The sequence below is a fragment of the Scatophagus argus genome, chromosome 6 (genome assembly GCF_020382885.2).
Source record: "Scatophagus argus isolate fScaArg1 chromosome 6, fScaArg1.pri, whole genome shotgun sequence".
Taxonomy (NCBI): domain Eukaryota; kingdom Metazoa; phylum Chordata; class Actinopteri; family Scatophagidae; genus Scatophagus; species Scatophagus argus.
This window is the reverse complement of record NC_058498.1, coordinates 6830185-6850534: the sequence shown is the minus strand read 5'-3', so window position 1 is coordinate 6850534 and position 20350 is coordinate 6830185. Positions and strand designations below refer to the sequence as shown.

Below are 20350 nucleotides of genomic sequence, written 5' to 3'. Positions count from 1 at the left end.
AACTGCCAGAACAGGTTTTTAGATTAAGATTATCCCAGACAATCCAGCAACCAGCAATTAGGTTGCTTGTTTCCATTATTTCGAAAATAAACTCTTGAAAGTAACATTTATTAAGATGTCTAAAAGCAAAGGGTGTACACATAAACAATATTGTCTATATGTTTCTGCTCAGCACCTCCCCACTTTTAACATATGGACAGTCATTTATCTAAACCCTGACTTAAACATTTTTCGGTCTTTATCCATATGATTGATAGTGGCGTTTCTGGGTCAAGCTGCAATAAATCTCCTCAGCTTCACCTGTGAAAAATGTAAAACTAAAAAAAAAACCAAACAAATCACTGCCCTAACTCCTGCTGACACCTTTGCACAGTTTTTAACAACTGCTTACTTAACTCACCCCACCCCTAATGGGTTGTGTTGTCTAACATCTCCCTTACCCATAATGCATCACAGTGAAGAAGTAGGACAGATGCTCACTTTATTGCCTTGACAACATATTCAGGATGAGTGGGAGGCTGGAGGAGAGGATAAAAAGGACAAAGCCACGGCTTAGAGACGCATCAGGTAGTGTTGTCTCCACTCAGCCTCCAAATGACTCTCACTGAAAGGGCAAAAACTGGCCCAGGCAGCAAACACACAGAGAACACTGTGACGTTTCTACATATGGCATCCATTGAAGAAATAAAGGCCAAAACCATGAGACTTGGCTGAGGCTTTTTGTATGATTTGCTCTCAGAAAAAAAAAAAACCTGCCATTTAATTTGCCTCAAAAATTAAGTAGAGGGGCTTGAAGATGAATGGCAACAACCTCAACATTACCACCACAAAACTGCAGAACTCATGACCAAGTATTTTATGAGTGATGGTGTAATCCCAGAGAGCTCAAAAGAGACTGGGTGGTGTTTTCTGTTTGGTGTGCCTCTCTTTTGTTTTACTGAGGAAGTTCTAATTGTGCGTGCCGAAGCAGACAGGAGAACCTCAGTTGCAGCAGATCAGCGCTGTCGACCACACACACAGATGCAAACTCAGATGTCTGAGGCTGTGATTTCCAGGTGGTGTGCCACAGCAAACAAGAGCGCCTTCAGAACTGCCCAGGTGTGCTGTGAAAATTAAATATTCAAGCTATAACTTTTTATGTGGAAAATAAGATTATATTAGTCATTTGAGGTTTCCAAGACAGCTGACCATGAGCTGGACATGTGCTTGTCATCAGCTTGACACACAATGCCAGGTTCATCGACAACAACAAGCTCAGGTTTCACACTGAACAATGCTGTATTTGTTGGGAATTAACACCGTTTAAGATGTGTATATTATTTTTTGATGTGTAAATGCTTTTTGGTGTTTTTGTTAACAGAAAGTGTGCTGGTGAAACACTGGTATAAGGTGGTCCTCATGATAAATGACTTCCCCAACACATACCCACCAGAGCCTGGGGAGTCTGGGGACAAAGGGCACTGACAGCCTGACCTTCAGCCGTGCAGCCTGTAATTCAGATTCCCTAAACACTTGTCTGGTCCAGACACATTTTAAAACCACACAGGCCTCCATGTCAGTCACAATTCTGCCTTGGATGCCTTGTTGTTTCATCTCTACTTCCATCCCTTGCTCCTGTCTTTATGCCCTCTCGGTGCAGACGCATGGACAGGACATGTTGGACAGTCCAGTTTGACAGGAAGAGGATGAGAAGACCTAAAGAAGGAAAGGAATATACCTGCAAAATACAGCAGAGACAATATTTTCTTGCATTCCTAGAAAACAATTTTCATGATCGTGATTACAAGCCAGCATCGAATCTCTTTCTGACAGAACAGAATTGCTAAAATTGCGAAGCTGCTCCTGAAAAACTGACAAATCTTCTTCATCAACATAAAGTACGCAATATTGCTTTTCCCAGGATTGGGAAGGCATGACCTGCACTATTCTGTCTCCAACTGGCTTATCTTGATATTTTTACACTAACTCCAACCAATCTCACTCCTCATGCCTAAACCTCACTAACCCGACCAACAAAGTCAACGAGGTCTATCAGAGGCAGAGCAGGGCGAGTCGTAACTTTTCCCTCCTGTTGTAAAAGAATTGGCCTTCTGTATGTACTGTCACTGAGGACTTCACGCTCGAGTGTGCCTGTAAACCTGCCGTCCTGCAATAATAAGATAATAATAATAATGAGATCATTAAACTTTACAAGGAAGTAATGCCTTGTTTATTCTATTTCTGTATGGTTAAGCAAGCCTAGCAGACAAAATTTAATGGACACAGCAATAATTTACATTTTTGGCAGCAAAAGTGACATATTATCACCTTATAAAGTTGTTAGCAAACAGCAAACACGAAACAACATTACAACATTCAGTCACGTCTTTGGCCAGCTGACACATTTAAGTCCAATATTCAAACTGCTGTTACCTGTGCTTTGGCCTCAACTAACTGCCGAGGGAAACATCCCGCCCTTTAGCAGCTAAACCCTTCACTGTGTTCATCAACTATTAACTAACTTTGTTTGTCTGACATTTAGGACCAGCAAAGCAGCGTGCAGTGAGTTTATCAAAGCATTTCTGTGGAAAACAGCTGTCTGCTGATGTTGGAAACAAGGCTGATGAGAGTGATGAAAGTGAACTAAAACAGTAACTGCAAGCGGTAAAAACAAAAGAAAGAACTGAAAGACGCTAAAAAGCTCTGTGACGCTGCTCAGTCAGGAGATGAAACATGAAAATGAGTCCTCTATCTGTGCCTGTGGGAAGAAGTACATCACTCCAGTACTGATGATCTGAGAGTAACTCCGACCACACCAGACAAGCTTCTGAAACCTCACATATGTTTCAACTGAAATGCACATAAACAGCTTACACAGTAAAGAAAATGAGGTCATGCCATACCAAACCTCGGGAATGTTCAACTTGGGAACTAGATCTATATGGACATAATTTCTAATGTGTTCCAAATGAGTCCTCCAGATCCCAAAAGTATGATGTAAAAGAAAGAAATGAAATGAATCTGTGCTAAAAAGAAAAAAAAGTATTCTCAGGAAAATGTTTCCTTTTAATAATGTCTAGACGTCATTCTGTACAGTCCAAATGGACTGTAAAAACACTGATTTGAGGAAAGCCCTCATTGAAGGGGCAACAGTAAAAGTGCTGAGGTTGCTGCTTATTATTATGAGTAATAAAGCACTAAAAATGCTGACTGGCAAATACTAATATACAACACAATGTACATATGTCTGCAGCTGGTAAAGCCAGCAGTGAGCAGCTGGAAACAATCCACTCGGTTTCCAAGGTCATGATTTAAAAAGTGTGGATTTGCCTCCCAGATTTTTTGTTATGGAGGCACAGAAATGGGTCACTACGTTATTCATAATTATATTACAAATTTGTGAATGTGTTATGTGACTCAAATCTCTAAACGCTACACTGTTACTGCAAACGCAAAAAGCTGCTCACGACCCACAAAAGGCAAGGAATTGCAGCTGTTGTCAAAATCACCTGACTTGTTCACCTGAGTGCTCAGCTCTGCTAGATAAATGTACTTAGAGTGACTGGGTGCTTATGCTGTGGACACATGGTAAGAGTTAGGGATAGGTCAAGTAAACCAGAACGGGAAAAAAACACACCTCAGACATGCAGTGAACACAGAGCAGGGTCTATGCATACTAACATCCAAAACTGACTGCAAAAGACTGTTCATTTTTAAACTTCCACATCAAAAATAACTCCCATATACCTCTTGTGACGGTCTCATTAAAATATTCAATACCTCATTGACTCTTTAGCATTAAAATTATCATAGGTGGCATGTCAGGTACCAGTGAGATGCTAAAATATGATCAAGATACAAGGTAAACAGTGAGGTCAGGCTTAAAGGATTGATTACTTTACTCACTTCCAGCCATGAATCATAATATTTCATACTCCAACAGCTACATATCATCTAAAGTTCCCAATCCTTTTCACTGCTGCAGTCTGTTTAAACGCTCAGACAGTTGCCCAAAAGACACTGAAACACCCTGAAAAAACAAGCCACAAAAGGCCAAGAGGATATTGGTGAGAGCCCAGACAGTGATGTCAAAGAGCCTTGTAGGGCACAGGAACCCTCAGGACCTCAGGATGAGGCTCAGAATTCAACAGAAGTTTGAAAACAAATCCAAAGCCTGGAGGGGAAACAAACCCAACAAGGTGGAGCGTACAAAGTACCAGAAACGTTTGACAAGCGCCTTTTAAATGGGTCATTAAAAATGGATTCGTGTCAACCGGTGCATCCAAAGGTCAACTACCCGTGACTTCTTTAAACACCAGCAACATCCTTCGGTCGTAACAGCCTTTGCATCTCTGAGGCTGTCAAACGTAAATTTGTAAACAGGGAACAGAATGGACAACATTTAAAGCGTCCTCAGGTATGTGCTGCCTTCCAAAATGGAAGGTGGTGGTGGTGGGGGGGATGACCTCTGAGCACCGATTACAAAGCTAAATGGAGTGAAAACTGCTGAGCCAAGAGCACCTCGGGGCGCTTCAGAAGCTGCATGCACACTCCAAAAAATTAAAGGCCATTTTGATATTTCAGGGCAGGTCTATTAGAACATGAAACGCACAGATGCACATTGAAGTCTGCCACTCTCTTCTCAACCTCCACTTCTCTCTCCCTCTCTTCTGGCATTCCTGCCTAATAGCATCATTATTGACTGTGTCCAGCTAAACGCAGGCTCCTTGTAATCTCACACAGGCGGGGCGGCTCACACAAAAAAAACTGCTGCTCTGGAAAGGACGAAACAAAGGGAGAAGGGGATGGTGGAAATGGACGCCAAACACCAACAAAGGGAGCCCTGAGATGAGCGCCTTTGATCATGCAGAGGAGGTAGAAGGTTCTCCCGTCATCTCCTCCTCTCATCATCCAACGCCCAGGGCTTCGGTCCATCTCCTTCTAACTAGAGTTCACTGGCAGGAACAGGGAAGCAACGCAGGCCATCAACTCAGCGTAACAAATCGGCTGAGCACATAGCTGAAACAAACACTACATGCCAATTAAACAGAAGTTCAGGCTGATTTCATTTGGGAATGTCAAAATCTGAGTGTGAACGCCTCTATGTGAGCAAGCAGATGTTAGGCTGATATCACTCAGTAAGCCGGTCAGTCAATCAATCTACGACTCAGCCTCTCTCTGTTTGGCTTGTACCATTTGTTTTGGACACATCCAGTGAAGTCAGAACATATTGAGACAGACCAAAGGTATTTTGTCTGTTCTGGCTTTATTGTCCAGCTCAGTGGATTTGAAATGAAACAATTTCTTTGAACACTTCAGCGTTTGAAACCAGTGACTACATTGGGGGCTTGCATTTGAAATGTTGTTTTTTGTCACATTTCCTCTCCTTGTAATTGTCACAGTTCACATAACTACCACATAAGGTATGTGGTAGTTATGTGAGCTGTGTATGTACAAATGTAGTAGTATGTACAAATGTTTGCAACACAATAAATGCCTTCCAGGAAAGACGATCCAAAAGGGTGCTCTGTAATCTCCATTTCGACAAATATCACTTTTCAGACTAGTGTATCACTCACTTTCAGCTTTGACTGAGTTTCAAGTGTTCACATCCATATTAGATAACAGTGTGGAGTGTTTTAATAAAAGGTCATCCATATATAGGACAATGTAGAAGAACAAAATTCTGAAACATAAAGACAAGACGATCACACAAGGCAAAAACAAGCAAAGAACTGAAGATGGTAATTTCCAGCAATCTGTGATTGGAGAAAACTGCCTCCTGGAAAAGGTCCAAAACCTAACTGCAAAGACTGTGCAACCAAATATTAAACATAACGACTTAAAGTTTTGTCCTTACTTTTTCACATTTCAAGTTTGGGGACTACACAGCTAAACACCATGAAAAATGGATCAAACTGTGACACTTCAGATGCAGATGCAAACACCCTAAAATTACAGTACTGAGTAAGAACATTAACCTCCATTTCAAACCCAAAACGCTAGAGTGCACAGCTAAGACAACAAACAAGCGTCACTGTCTTAACATATGATTGACCGCGCTGAATATGTACGACTATGTTGAGAATGCAAGGTCCCTCACTGACCCAAGGCACTGGCCTTTGACCCTTCCCTACTTTGGCTAATTAAACACTCAAACGAGCACGTACGAGATACATGCAAACACTCGCAGCAAGGCAACGCTCACTTTGGTGTATGGACGTAAGGAGAGCCATGAAGAATCTTAGATGGCGCTGGAAACAAATTTTTGGACTCGACACATTCTGCACACATTGCAGAGTTTCTTAACATGTGGTTAATTGGAAAACTGCACAATTTTAGATTAATTCTTGCCACATTTCCTGGCTGGGGAACTATATGAGAGATGTGAAAAAAAGTTTATTTGGCTGTAAACTTTCAAATAAATGTTCCACGAGTCCAGAGAGTCTGCCTAAAATATAGACTACCCTGGACTTCTCAGTCTCTTCCCTTAATGACAGATCAGTCATTGTTCTCTGGACTACAGAAAAGAGATGGTTATGTTCATAGCTGTTACTTGAACTGTCAAGGTTGGTACTTTACAGTGGATTCTCTCATTAAGTGAACGCTGTTTCCAAAAGTAACTAGGGAATGAAATGATAACAGGGAAGCAAAGATTCCCTACCACTGTTTCATTGGAGTGTTTTCAGCGTTAAATACACGACCCCTGAGCCTCAGTAAAATGACTTGTGAAGTATCCTCTTGCTTTCTTTCTTTCTCTCCCTGCAGGATGGAGGAAAGGGGGGGACGCTTCCTGACTGATCTTCCCACACAAGCCTGACCCCAATATCCAGGCATCCTCCTGACACTCTTGCTTTACATGCACACACACACACAAACACTCTCTCTTATGTTTACCGTGTCAGATTGCAGGGTAAATAAAGGGGAAGCTCCAGCCTCTGATTTAAAGGGAGCCAAATCAAACAGCGGGGACTGCGTTATCACACTGGGTCGGATGGAAAGTGGAGAAAATGGATCTGTGTCAGAATGAAACAAACCCTAAATAAAAGTTCTTGTGAAAACAAAACTGATCCTCTCTGAGGGTCTGGGATATTGTCGGAAAGGGACAAAAAAGTGAGGGACGAGCAGAAAAGAACAACATTTGGGGAAATGTTCAGCTACCCCTGCTTACAGTGTGCTGTGCTAATCAGTCCTCCTTACTCCCCTGGGGGTTTTGGAACACATTCTGACATCCTCGTAAACATTTTAAGAAGCAAACGAACGTCACTTGGTGGTGAGGGACAAACACAAAGCGTCTGGAGAGAGTTCAGAGAACCCGACACCGAATATCTGACTCAAGCTGTTGCAGCTTCAGTAGGCTGTAAGAGCAGAATCCTATAATTACTTCCTAGTGAGGGTAACATTTGCTATAAATCAAGCCTTGAAGTTAGATACAGGTTGTAATCACAGTATTGTTTCAGTACTGTTCCTGTGTCCAAGACACAATGCATCACAGCTCTTTTATCATCTGCTAATGATCCAACATTTAGCTTAAGCACACAGTAATGAATTCATCACTTGTTACACTTGTGTATACCGAACATATTTCTTCCTTGGACATAATTATTATTCTAGGCACAGAGCTGCAGCTTGAATCCATAACAGAGGAATTGAGCTTCACAAGAATCCGTGACACGCTGAAGTTTAGCAGAGGAGGACAAACATCTGGAATAGGAATCTGTCTCTTCCCCACACAGATCACCTCAGTCGATTCATCTTGTTCCTTCTCTCTCAGGTTGGAGCTTGGATCAGTTTGTGTCTGCTGTAGCTAAGTGTATTCTGGTCTGTCCGAGTATATTTTAAAAGCATGTGAAGTGAAATAATAAGTTGAGTCCTAAATCGCATAACCGTGTTAAGAAATGACTGGAATAAGATGCTTTAAGACCAACAGTGAGTGGCAAACACACTCTGTTGTCTCTGATTTCTGTCTGTCTCTTTTCAGTTTTAAAAGGTCTATCTAAAGTGGTGTTTCTGAAGAGATCGGCAGCACTCCGGCATGTCCTCTTGCTGTCGTTATTGTTGTTGTTGTTGTTGTTCATTGAGCGTTTTTGCAGGTGGATAGCTAAGCACCCGTGACATGGCACGCCAGCAGCTTTTGATGGTGTTTTTGCAAGCAGCATCTCCCTCTCAGAAAACAGTAATTACATGGACTTTAACATCCTTACACCAAAAGTGTCAGCTTGAGTAAAAGTGAGGCTGTGATGGTGAATTTTATGTGCAATAAGGGATATAATGATATAAGCCTTAGACATATTGATTGTATGTCTCCAATATCCGTGTTTGCATTGCTATACTCCAGCTGCCATAGAAGACTCAAATCTTAACTACATGTCAGTCGTGATTATTTAATTGGTTTTTAGCCTCCATGATTGTGTGCCTGCACCTTTGACCTACAAGCTAGGATTACTGTTAAATAGCCACATGGTATATTGTCCAGGCATTAGCCGTTCAGAATGAGAGAGCACCATGGGGTGATGATAATCATCAAGCTGCGTTGCAAACCTGAAGCCACACACTAACCCTGGCGGAATGCTAATGATAGTGACCGCCAGGCTGAACATCTGTGTGCGGAGACAGAATCCCCCAGAGTCCCTCCTCTGGAGGTGTGAGGAACATTAGGCATTCAAAGGGCGGACTGTGAGCAAACTATTACATTTCTCACTTTTCTGTGTTCTTTTGTTGTCACAGCAAAGAGCGAACTCCAAATAATCCGAAAAGTGTGCAGAAGACATTTTATTTTTACCCCCAAAAAATCAATAATGTCACGTGTTTAAAAAAAATGACCACTTTTCACTCCACATATTTTCATCACATTACCTGGATCGTGGAAGGGGACCAAGGCGAAGTTATACAAAGGTCTCTTGGGTCTGCTCAGGGATGTTTCCAAAATCTTGGACGCGCCCTCGATGACCTGGACCAGGTCGTCGTACATGGAGCCGGTCACATCAAACACGAATGCCAGGGTAGACGCGCCCTCAGGGATGTCCTCCTTTGTCGCCCCGTCCACTGTGTCCTGCCCGGCGGAAAGCGCCACTGACAGCGCAAGGGACAGCCATACCAATCTGCTGCCCATTTCAGAGCCAAAGCGCTTCTCAAGCAAAGTTCTTGGGTGTTTTGTTCTGGCCAGTCGGAACCTCAGGGTGAGTCTCGAGACAAAAGTAAAGACATGGGGCTCTCACAAATGGACTGCAAGGTATTTTGAATAACTTACAAAGGGCACGACATCAGTCAAAGAAGACTGAATAAAAGAAGCCCTCGTTGTCGCGGGTCCTCTTTGATTTCTTCTGCACTTTCTGAGCGCTGAAGTTGCAGCCTCTCACCCCTCCGTGAACTAAACTTCTGCGGTCCCAGCAGCTGCAGCAGTGCCTGTTGTCTGCAGAGTCAGGAGCCCTTGTTCAGCTCTGTCATACAAAGACCACCTCTCAGCTGGGCAGAGAGTCTCCAAGGCGCAAACTACCCCATGCAGAATAGCGGCGCTCTGATTGGACGAGATGTTTTGGGGGACTGCGAGAGACAGTGCGTGTCTTTTACTTTAAGTAAGTCACGTTACGACGTTTTACAAGGATCTGCAGCACCTTCCTTTGGTGCTCATCAAAAACGCGTTATGTTGATGGATTTACATGGCTGCAACGCACTTGTTGCAGCTCGCGTCGATTTTCGAGTGAGGACAGTGAACCCATTAGATGCAAAATATTAGATGGGCAGTTCATGTCAAACTATTACAGACCCTGAAACGAAGCAACACTTAAAAATGCTGGACATAAGTATGAGACCAGGTGGTATGAGACAAGGACAACCAAACGCAGCACTTGAGTGATTCTGAGCTCTGTACTGTCACCTAGTGGTTGTAGTCTGACCTCACACTCAACTGTCTACGGGGGGAATTCACTTTATTATTCAGTGTGCAAATGGTAACATGCAACACTGAAATTTAGTAAAAGTTTGGGTTAAAATGGGTTCATCAGTGCAACAATATTTTTAATTGCGGACAGTCTGTCTTTTTTATCCCCAGTACTTCTATATAGTAGTAAATGTTGAAAAACATCAGTGGGACTAAAGTACGATTTGTCCATATTTAATCCTAATCAAATGAAGTTTTATTTCTGTAAGGCTCTTTGTCCATGGGACACAGGGGCGTGAACATATTTTTGTAATTACAGTGAGAGCAATGATGGAAAGTTTATTCAAGTAGTGTATTTAAGTATACTTTCAAGGTACGTGAACTTTTCTTGAGCATTTCCATTTTCTGCTACTTTATGCTTCAACTAAGTTAGAGTCAGAGCACTGCTCTAAACCGCTGCTGGGCCAAAAGACTAAAGTTTAATTCCCTGTGGACTTTTCAGTGATCCTGGTTATAGTTTATAGTTTTTAGTTTCAGTGATTCTGGTCTCCATTTAGTCTTGTTCTGCTTTGTTTGACTGGAGAGCAAATTCTGCAGCCAGTAACTGATGGAGAATACTACAACCTTCTGACCCGCTGCAAGGTTTGGTCATATCCCCAATTATCAAGGGGGACTTGTGTTAGTCTGCTTGAGAGCCTAAACCACAGGTCTTTTTCACAACAGCCATTTGACTTGCAGGAAAGCACAGGTGTTAAAGGTGGAATCAGCAGTTCTAATCCCACACGCTTTTTGTCACATGCAACAAAGATCTCCTCACTGTCCGCCAGAGGTCCATCCTGTGTGTGCACTGAAGAAGAGGAAGAAGAAGAAGAAGAAAAAGAAATCTGGTGTTTGTACAAAGCTCTGGCTCTGTAAATGGAAACAATGTGGCTTGGACCAAACCACAGAACACTATTCCAGCCAATCAGCAACAGGTGATGTTCATGCTCATGCACAGGACCGGGAGGGAGGGAAGGGGAGACGGTGGGAAACTGGTGGGCAGTGGGAGTGAGGTCAGGAGGAGAGGGGGAGAGGGGGAAAGGTCAGAAGAACAAACACTGACAGTGAGGTTTTGTGATCAGGAAAAGGCAAAGAGGTGCGTTGACATTAGTGAGGCTTTCCAGCAGTGGGGAGACCTCTGAGAGTTGCTGAGGTTGTTCGGTTTCCACTTGACATGTGGGTAACATTAGCACTGCTTTGTTTCCTTCGTGGGTCAGTGTGGTTTTTTTCCTTTTTGTGATTGTGTGTCAGGTATGTTAGCTGCTTATGCGTGGATCCTGGGGGGGCTTCTGAAGACATACTGAAGGGAGGTCTGCATTTGTTTGACTGTGGAGTTCAAGTATAAACAATATAATCTTTCCCCAGGATCACTGACCCCACCTTTAACAAGACTAAGCATGCTCACTCAGTGGCATTACTTAATGGAGCACTTAGCCGTGTTATTGGTAACACCTGTGTTTTTGCTGCTGTTTCAGTTTTTTTTTTCTCGAGTTGAAATCCAGCACTCTGAAACCAAAGCAGCTAAATGTGATTTAACTGAAGTGATTTTCATGGCGTGACATGTAAACGTGATCATGAAAAAGGCCTCTTTGGCTGGGAAATTGTCTTTGTAATTTAGCACTCACTTGCTTACCTCAGTCAATATCTGTTTGAACAAAAGTTAAAACAGCAAAGAGCATCTGTTGTTAAAAGTCAGGATTAAAGGTGTTTTGTTACAGTTATGTGGCAATAAAAGCCTAAAATTGTTATGATTATTGAGAATTTATTTATTCATTTGATAAATATTTAATTGACATCTAACCTAATCTAATGTCACATTAAACCAAACTTGAATTCTGATTCAAGTGAATTCTAAAAGCTACGTGGAAAAAGGAATCCAAACATGACTCATAAATCTATGGCTGAATGTTCTCTGTAGCCGATTTCTCTGAAGACATTGTTATCAGTTCCCCACTGCCCTCAAGCAAAGATTGTAAACTGCAAACAATGAACACATTTTGACACAAGATGGAGCTAGTGGACCACTGATGTTGCTTACTGCTGCTGTTGCATGGCTTCAAAAAACTGAATAAGTACAGTCAGGGAAATTTAGGATGAATTAGAACATAAGGACCATGATAAAGGGTTATATTGTAAAAATAACAGATAATTAAATCTGAAGAAACTAGCTGCTATAGTATAGTCTGTTTTAAAATATGTGGCTTCATAAAGAGATTAGCATTGGCAAGTGCAGCTCCTGGCTTTTCTTCCAAGGGAATTTCACCACGTTTTTACAGGAGGATGTGGGTGGAAAGTTGGACGGAAACATTCAAATAAGAATCCAAACTTCACCAACAAAGATACACTCAAATGATGTAGGAAGAGGGCATCTGCTGAGGGGAATTTTGCATGGCAAACAAATAGGGAGGCTAAAGCTTTTTGAAAATGCACCGTGGTAAATCTAGCATGCAGCCAGTGGTTACACAACCTGCTTCTCAGTATAAATAAGTCACGTCTTTTCCAAGCTGAAATAACAGCATGAACATCCTGTTCCTACAGCAATGAAAATAATAAATGGATTCTTAACCCACTCACACACACACACACCCCAATTCCACATTAACGTATTATTTTTAAGTGTAATTCCTTTCTACTAAGTAGCCAAGCCAACAATATGATTCATTTATCCAAAAGCAATGTGCTGAAATACATACAGTGTGTTGAAATAGTGTGAATCCACACTCCCTCCCTGAAAATGGGGCGGAGACAGTGAATTTTAAATCTTTGATACAGATACAAGCACATGTGCTGTAGCTTGTTTTAAGTAAAGAGCTTCATTGTCAGGTGTGGGCAAGCACAGCTGAACATCGTTTGAGTTCAGGAGAAGGTGGCACATTTGTTTTCACATCACAACCCAGTTCACCAGGTAAACATTTAAATAAACTTTCACAACCCTTTGACGGTAAAAGTGTAAATGATTAAAGGGATTGTCAGATCGATCACTCGTCCTCACAGTGTCCTCAGTTTAAGGAGCAGCATCATACTTTATTAAAATGGACAATTGAGTTTTTGCTTGAAATCATTTTCCCTGAATAATCTTTTTAAAAGGACATATAAACTATATGAACACAAGTATTGGGACACACCTCTTCATTGAATCATTGAATTCAGGTCTGGTATGGGGTTGTTTTTCAGGGGTTGGCCTTGGGCCCTTACTTCCAGTGAAGGGAAATCTTAATGCTTCAGCATACCAAGACATTTTGGACAATGCTATGCTTCCAACTTTGTGGCAACAGTTTGTTGAAGGACCTTTTCTATTCCAGCATGACTGTGCCCCAGTGCACAAAGCAAAGCTCCATAAAGACATGGTTGGATGAGTTTGGTGTGGAAGAACTTGACTGGCCCACACAGAGTCCTGACCTCAACCCCATCCAACACCTTTGAGATGAACTGGAACAGAGATTGTGAGCCAGGCCTTTTGGTCCAAAATCATTGAGGTCAAAATCACTCACAATTGAGTCTGACCTCACAAATGTTCTACTGCATGAATGGGCAAAAAATCCCACAGAAACACTCCAACATGTTGTGGAAAGCCTTCCCAGAAGATTGGAAGCTGTTACTGCTGCAAAGCTCTCTGTGTACGTAGAATGGGATGTCAATAAAGTCCATGTTGATATAAGATCAAGTGGACCAATACTTTAGTCTATATAGAGTAGCTGTAACTAACATCAGTGTAGAACTTGTTACAGTTTGTACAAACAGGATATTTGTTCACTGACACAACAATGTCCTGAGGTTACCACAGCTCCATCCTAAGACAATAAATCACTGAATGACTGACAGTTGATGAAAAGGCCGTAATCATCATCAAAGCCTGTATCATCTCCTCAATGATGTCACAGATTACAGTCTGGTTTGACTTGATTTGGTTTCACATTATGCAAATCTACTGTAATGCTCATATGTGCTGTCGGGGTAATACTTCCCCGTCTCATTATGAAATGCATGTACTTTTGCTTAGGTTTAAGGAACCCAAAAATGTTGCTTAAAATAGATAGATTTGTCCTCCTCTGGTTGGTAATACAGGAACTCGTGGAAAGCAGTGACACTTGCTGTTTTCACTTTTTATATTAAAACAAAACAGAAATGCAACAGGATTTCGTATTAGGTTCTGGCAAAGTATGGCGGCTTGGCCGAAACACTCGACTGGGGCAGTTTCTATAAAGTTTTGCCAAACCTAACAAAACCAAATAATCCAATGGACTCAACATTAGGGTTGCATAACTTCTTTTTCCATTGCGCAACAACCCAGCCTTCACAAACTGACATTAGAGTGACTTTCCCCTTCATCTACCAGAAGTTTCTGGACTCTCCGCACCATTGCTGTGTTGTTACACCAATCTGAAATCTTTCGACAATTCTGCAGTGCAAATTTCAGAGAGATGTTGGGAAGAGATTTTTTCCAGTCAAGTATGACAATGACGTGCACAGATTAATGGACGGCAGTCTCTACACTGATGCAACATACTAAATGTGTTCAAATCAAATAAATTCTGTGTTATATTAATAATTATGGTTCTCTGTCACTGTGAATAAGTGAGGTACCAAAGCCTCTCAGAAGGAAGAGAAACAGGAAGGACAGAGGAAGAAACTCGGGCCACAATACAGCTTCACACTCCTAACTTCCTGCACAGCTGACTGCTTCTAGCCGCCACCACAACAGAAAGATTAGAAGGTGCCAGAAAATTTGAGTGTGTACACAGTGTGACCCGCTTAGTGTTTGTTTTTGATCATTTTGTGAGATAATCTCACTGCATATGCAATTTTTACAAGCCACCTGAATCACTTTAAGGCTGTTTCTTTCTGTGTGTATGTGTGTTCTGGCCTTTTTGTTAGTTTTCTGTAGCTGGTAAAGTGCAAATTATTGGCTGCTGACTGCATGCTCACAGGACAGACATGACTGTAGCAGACAAACACCAGCCCCTCTGTCTCCCAAACAAGATTCACATGACACATGGGCTCCATCCTTCCAGTAAGCCAACCAGAGAGCCTGCCCTGAGGCCTGGTGCTCTGTTGCCCAACAGACCTAATCCCTGAGCTTACCGCCTCTCATCTCACTCAAGTCCCTCTTTTGTAGTGAACACAACTCATCTGGCCAATGAGGCTCACTGGTTGTGTATATACAGAGCAGCATACCCTTTGTAATCCCCCTCCATTCTCTCACTCTCTCCCACTCTGGGTCCCTTGCTGTCATAAACACGAACTGCACGGTATTCGCATGGGTAGCCATACAAACACCAGCATTTGTGTGACAAACGCATGTCCTTGTCTTCTTACTTTCTCTCACTCACACAGACATCAGTCACACAGAAGCGGCAATGATGAAAACACGTCTTTGTTCCCCTGCTGTTATTATTGGGAGTTTGATTTTTAAAATAATGAAAAATGGTGTGAAAGCATGGACACCTTGCACATCACAATTTAGGTCATTTAAGACAGACTGCAGTCACTTTTTAGTGACTAAATCGCACACGAGTAAAGAAGACGCTTCTCTCCATCCGATCTAACTGGATCTGGCCAGAGTGTTGCCTGACGAGCTCATTTCATTGTTGCTTGCACCATTCCCTGTCACTCTCTTTTCTCTGGCCTCTGGCGCTATTTGGTCGGCACATTCCTCCCCTGAGAGCCACTGTTAATGCTGATCACGTAAGCAAGCACTTATTCAGGTTTTGTTTTTCAGAGACCGACACAGAAGTTGCGAGAAAGGCGTGTGCGCATGTGAGTGAATGGGTGCGTCAGAGAATAAGCATGAGGAGTAGAGAGCCACGAGGAAGACGTGACTTATGACTTACAGTCACTTCTAAAGGCTCATTTCACAGTTACAAGGCTGTTGCAAAAACTGGTCAAGTAAGATACTAGAGTTAAGCAATCGACTGTACATGATTATGAATAACTCCCAATAATGTTACCAACATGACCTTCACTAACATCTACTTCAGTGGATATACAGGTTTTAGTGTACTTATTAATGCGTTTGGAATTATCATTTTGGCCGAAAACATAAAACACATAGGAAGGGTTCATTTGCAGAAACAGGCACCAACATTTCTCTTTTTTTCAATCAAATTAAATCTTTTTTTAAGTGAATATTAATCTAGCTGGTGCTGGTTTATTTATCTTAAGAATAGTGTTTTGTGTTTTTAGTGTTTTTTGCTAATTAACTCTTGGTTTCACAAAAGCAACTACAGAAACTGGAGAACACAGCCAGCTCAGGATGGTCAGTCACTGTTGATTTCTGGGGACAGTGGATTTGTTAGAAAAATCTTACACAAATCCCCCAAGTTTGATCCCACAGTGGATACATAATAATAGCAATGCTGTTAGGAAGATACGATAGTGACTGGAATTTGGGTCAATCATATGACTTGTCTGTCTGGGTAATTACAGCATCCACTCTTTAGTACTCTGCTGAGTAGACGAGTTGAACTGTGGCAACTGGCTATAATCATGTGTGCAGACTACAAAACACAAGAGTAAAAAGACAAGAGGAACCTCGGCTGGACTTCCTTTTCCCCATTTCCTTCCTTGTATCTGTCTTACCCTTGCTGCTGATGCTTCTCCAAGTTTTCATTTCTGTCACAAACACCTCCTTTCCATGTCTTCCTTTCTTTTTTTTTCCATCCTAGCATGCATGTACATGTATTAGAAAGTACAAAGTACAGAAGGGATGTCTTCCAAACCTGGCCAGTAGTGACAACAATGAAGGCATGTGCCATAAATAATGCAATTAGAGAGGGATGATGGAGAGTGAGAAGGGATTAAGTCAAGGAGATAGATAATGGATAGATTAGATTAGAGAAAAGAGAGGAGGAGGAGAAGGAGGAGGAGGAGGGAGGCTGGACATACTCTACAAGGATTATGCAATAAATACACTGTGTCTGTCTTTCTCATTCTGGCTGTCAGTCATAATTTTTCTCTCCTTTGAATATAAAGTCACGTGCCTTCATGTAGGCGTGTACAGACAACCTCTCACTGACACACACAGGATACGAAACAACAAGTACATTCACTAAAGTATTATGAGAAAGCAGACTTGATTTGTTCTCATACAAATCTTTTCTCAAAACATTTCCCTGACCTTATGCCAACAAAGGGAACGTCTACCATAATAATAGCTGATTTTCTGACAATAAAGTCTCTCACAGCCCACCAAAGTCTTCTTCTGACAGATGGCAGACAACATAATGTCTTCAAACTGCCCCCCTACTAAACCCCCACAAGAAGGCATCAGTCAAAAAATAGTTTATTCTCACTTCCCATGGCCTTGACGAAGCTGACTCATGGATGTTTATCTTACACAGAAGAATGGAAAAAAATGCTAATTTGGCATGTTTGAAAATGCTGGCTTTTTCAGTTGAGCATGAATTGATTAACGAGTTCCACCATGGAACATCTGCTCAGTCAAGGTAAACAAAGATATATATCACTTGTCAAAAAGTGTGTTTCAGTGTTTCAGAAACATTTATTTTAATTTTGACTTGGCCTGTCTTTAACAAAATTGCTCTCATCCTCTGGTTAGTATGTGAGTTCCCATCAGACATTCTCCTGCAGCCTGTCTACACAAGTGATACTGCAAGGCATCATGAATAATGTTCTCCAATTTAATGTCTTATGTAATGCTTTATTTTTATACACAACAATGCATTATGAAATCAAACCATAAAGACAAAACTGTGAATAAAACATCCTAAACATTCTCAAATAAAAGAAAAATGGCTATGAACATTAAAGTAATAGACAAAAAACATTTTTTGGGGTGCTTGCGTGCCTCCTTCAGTAATTAACACATCCATGGTTGACCTTATAATTGTGAACATGAAGGATTTGACTGGCCTTATGGGCCAGGCTTGAAGGTTCAAATGAAACTATTTAGAGGCTACTGGGATACATTACACACAGCACAGATTCTTCATCGCAAAAACATAGAGAATATATTTATGATATTAATTTTTACATAACTATTTTGAATATTAATGACAAACAAATTGCCCTAGTTAGGTATTTAATGATTTTAACAACATTTCCCACCATTTTCTATTTCCTATAATATACAATATAAAATATGTGTAAATATGCTAGCTTGCTGCATATGCTAGCCTTGGCTAGTACTGGATGACAAACTGTTTCTATTTAAACAAGGCAGTCAGTCAAGTTACCACTAGGACACTGATGTCAGCTGTTCTGGACTGAAATGTGACAACTGAGTTTTATGGTGAAATTCAATTTGAGTTTTCAAATTTTCTTACCTGTTAATTTGTATATAGCCTACTGGAAAAGTACACAAGCTTGTCTACTAGCTTATCATTATAATATCACTGTGTTGAGCATTTCTAATTTCAATTTATTCACAAAGTATTGCTGATAAATGAGAAATGTTTGTGACCAAATTATCCACAAAGGTTGTAGCTACTTAAAGCTTAAATATCTGAACTAGACCAAATATAATAGCCTGGCACATTTTGCTTTCAAATCAAAAAAAGTCAAACTCATCAACTACGTCAGCATTAACATCAGAAATTATATTCAGACTATTAACTTTGTGTTTTTGCTAGCGGTGGTCACATATATTAGCTAGCTGCACATGTTAACCTATATGTGCACTGGGTGACAAAACTACACTTGTTGAAAGTAGGTGGCCAGCCATCATTGGTTACAACTAAAAGACTGATGCTATTGGTAAAGACAGACATAAAATATAACAAACAATTGTGTTTAAAGAGTAAAATTTTACTTGTGCTTTAAAACAAGCCTTCCTGCTTGTAATTTTCCTTGAGTAAACCATTAACTTATTTAAGAGTTAGTTTAAGATTGCTAGTTTAAGACTGCTTCTCTGGTCTGTTTTGTCAAAGGTGTCAGAAATATAAAGTTAATACAAAACTAGCATGACCACTTAATAAGTCCACAAAGAACTTATTTCACTGAAACAGTTTAATATTAACGTGTTTATAGCTATCACCATGTTTAGCCTACATCTGTAAGTGAGGTCTTTCAGTGCACCGAATTATAGAATTACAGAACACAATAACTGCACAAGGAAGACCCAGGACACACTGGAGGGACACTCGACTGGCCTGGGAATACCTTGGGGTCCACCTGGAAGAGCTGGAGGACGTGTCCCGGGAGAGGGAAGTCTGGGGAAGAAAATGGACTGATGGATTGAACATGTGCACTAGAAAACTTAAAGAGGTTGTGATTTCCTACCACAGTTTTCCCATTTTAATATAATTCTTTCCTTTACCCATCTGGTATTTTAAAGTGCATACCATGACCAATTCCTGAAAAATGGGCACATTTAATCACATACACATAAACATTAAAAATAATGACACATGTTGTAAAAAAGAAAAAAAAGTTGTAGCCTTCTTTACATGCTGTATTTGTCAGACAAATGTATACTCCAACACTGTCTACCTCAGTGGTACCACAGAAATACACGTGTATGTTTAAGGTTACTGATATACTTCACCATGGTAACCATGATGTAGGCTAGCGAGCAGATTTGTATGTGGGGAGCAGCATATCGACAAGGTCACTGCAGGTTTTCTAATCAGACTCGGTGTTGCTGTGTGTGTGTGTGTGTGTGTGTGTGTGTGTGGACATGTGTTCCTGTAGTCGTGGGGACAAAAATCTGTTTACACAGTCACATTGTGAGGGCCTGCCTTACTTATGGGGACAAAATGCAAGTCCCCACAACATAAATCATTAAATATTAGAGTGAAGACTTGCTTTAAGGTTATGTTAAGGTAAGAGTAAGGATTTGGCAAATAATGTTTATTGTTATGGTTAAGAGGTAGTTAAGCCGCCAGGAAACTGAAGTAAGTCTACGTAATGTGGAAGTGATGGAAACATGACTGTGTGTGTGTGTGTGTGAGTTAGTCTATGTGGGTATTTACTGTAATGTGTCTGTATGCAGGTCGGTGTGACCGACTGAATGTTTCATATCCTGTTGAAGCAGATGACCTATGATGTCTCTTGTTTTGTTGTCACTTTTTCTTGAGAAGAAATTCGTGCAAAAATGAATCATTGCTGAAAGAGGACACAGAGCTGACGACACAGCTGGCGTTAGATGTCCTTCAACATTGCTGCAACGCTGCCGGAATAGTGAGCTTTCCCTTCCAGGTAGAGATGCTGCACGATATGTCAGCTCAGTGACATCGGGGTCATCGGTGAAAGACAAGGATTTATTTCTGCATTGGCTGAGGGTGTGTGTTGCAGCATGTGCTCTGGGCTGCAAAACATGTGACAGGCATATCTATCTATCATGCATGTTTACATTTTATACAGGCCTGTTTATTGTCATTCCCCTCTGTGACACACTTTTTTCGCTCTTGCTGTTAATCTGTCACTCATTGACAATTCAGGTAAACTTATTTCTCATTAGTGCCAGTAAGTTTTCCATCCGTCTTTCTACCG

The 20350-nt window shown here is 41.2% G+C and overlaps 1 protein-coding gene across 3 annotated transcripts in view; it reads right to left on the bottom strand.

Annotated features, from left to right (window-relative positions):
* Nucleotides 1–9537, bottom strand: part of hmcn1 (hemicentin 1) — a 79813-nt gene extending 70276 nt beyond the window's left edge. The window contains exon 1 of one of the 3 annotated variants that reach the window (XR_006843554.1): nucleotides 8836–9537. Coding sequence is in view for 2 of the 3 variants with exons in the window: in XM_046391153.1 (XP_046247109.1) it covers nucleotides 8836–9091 (256 nt within the window). In the remaining variant the exon portion in view is untranslated. The remainder of the gene's footprint in view (nucleotides 1–8835) is intronic. The other 2 variants (XM_046391153.1, XM_046391154.1) reach the window with 2 other exon arrangements.
* Between the last annotated feature and the right edge of the window lie 10813 nt (nucleotides 9538–20350).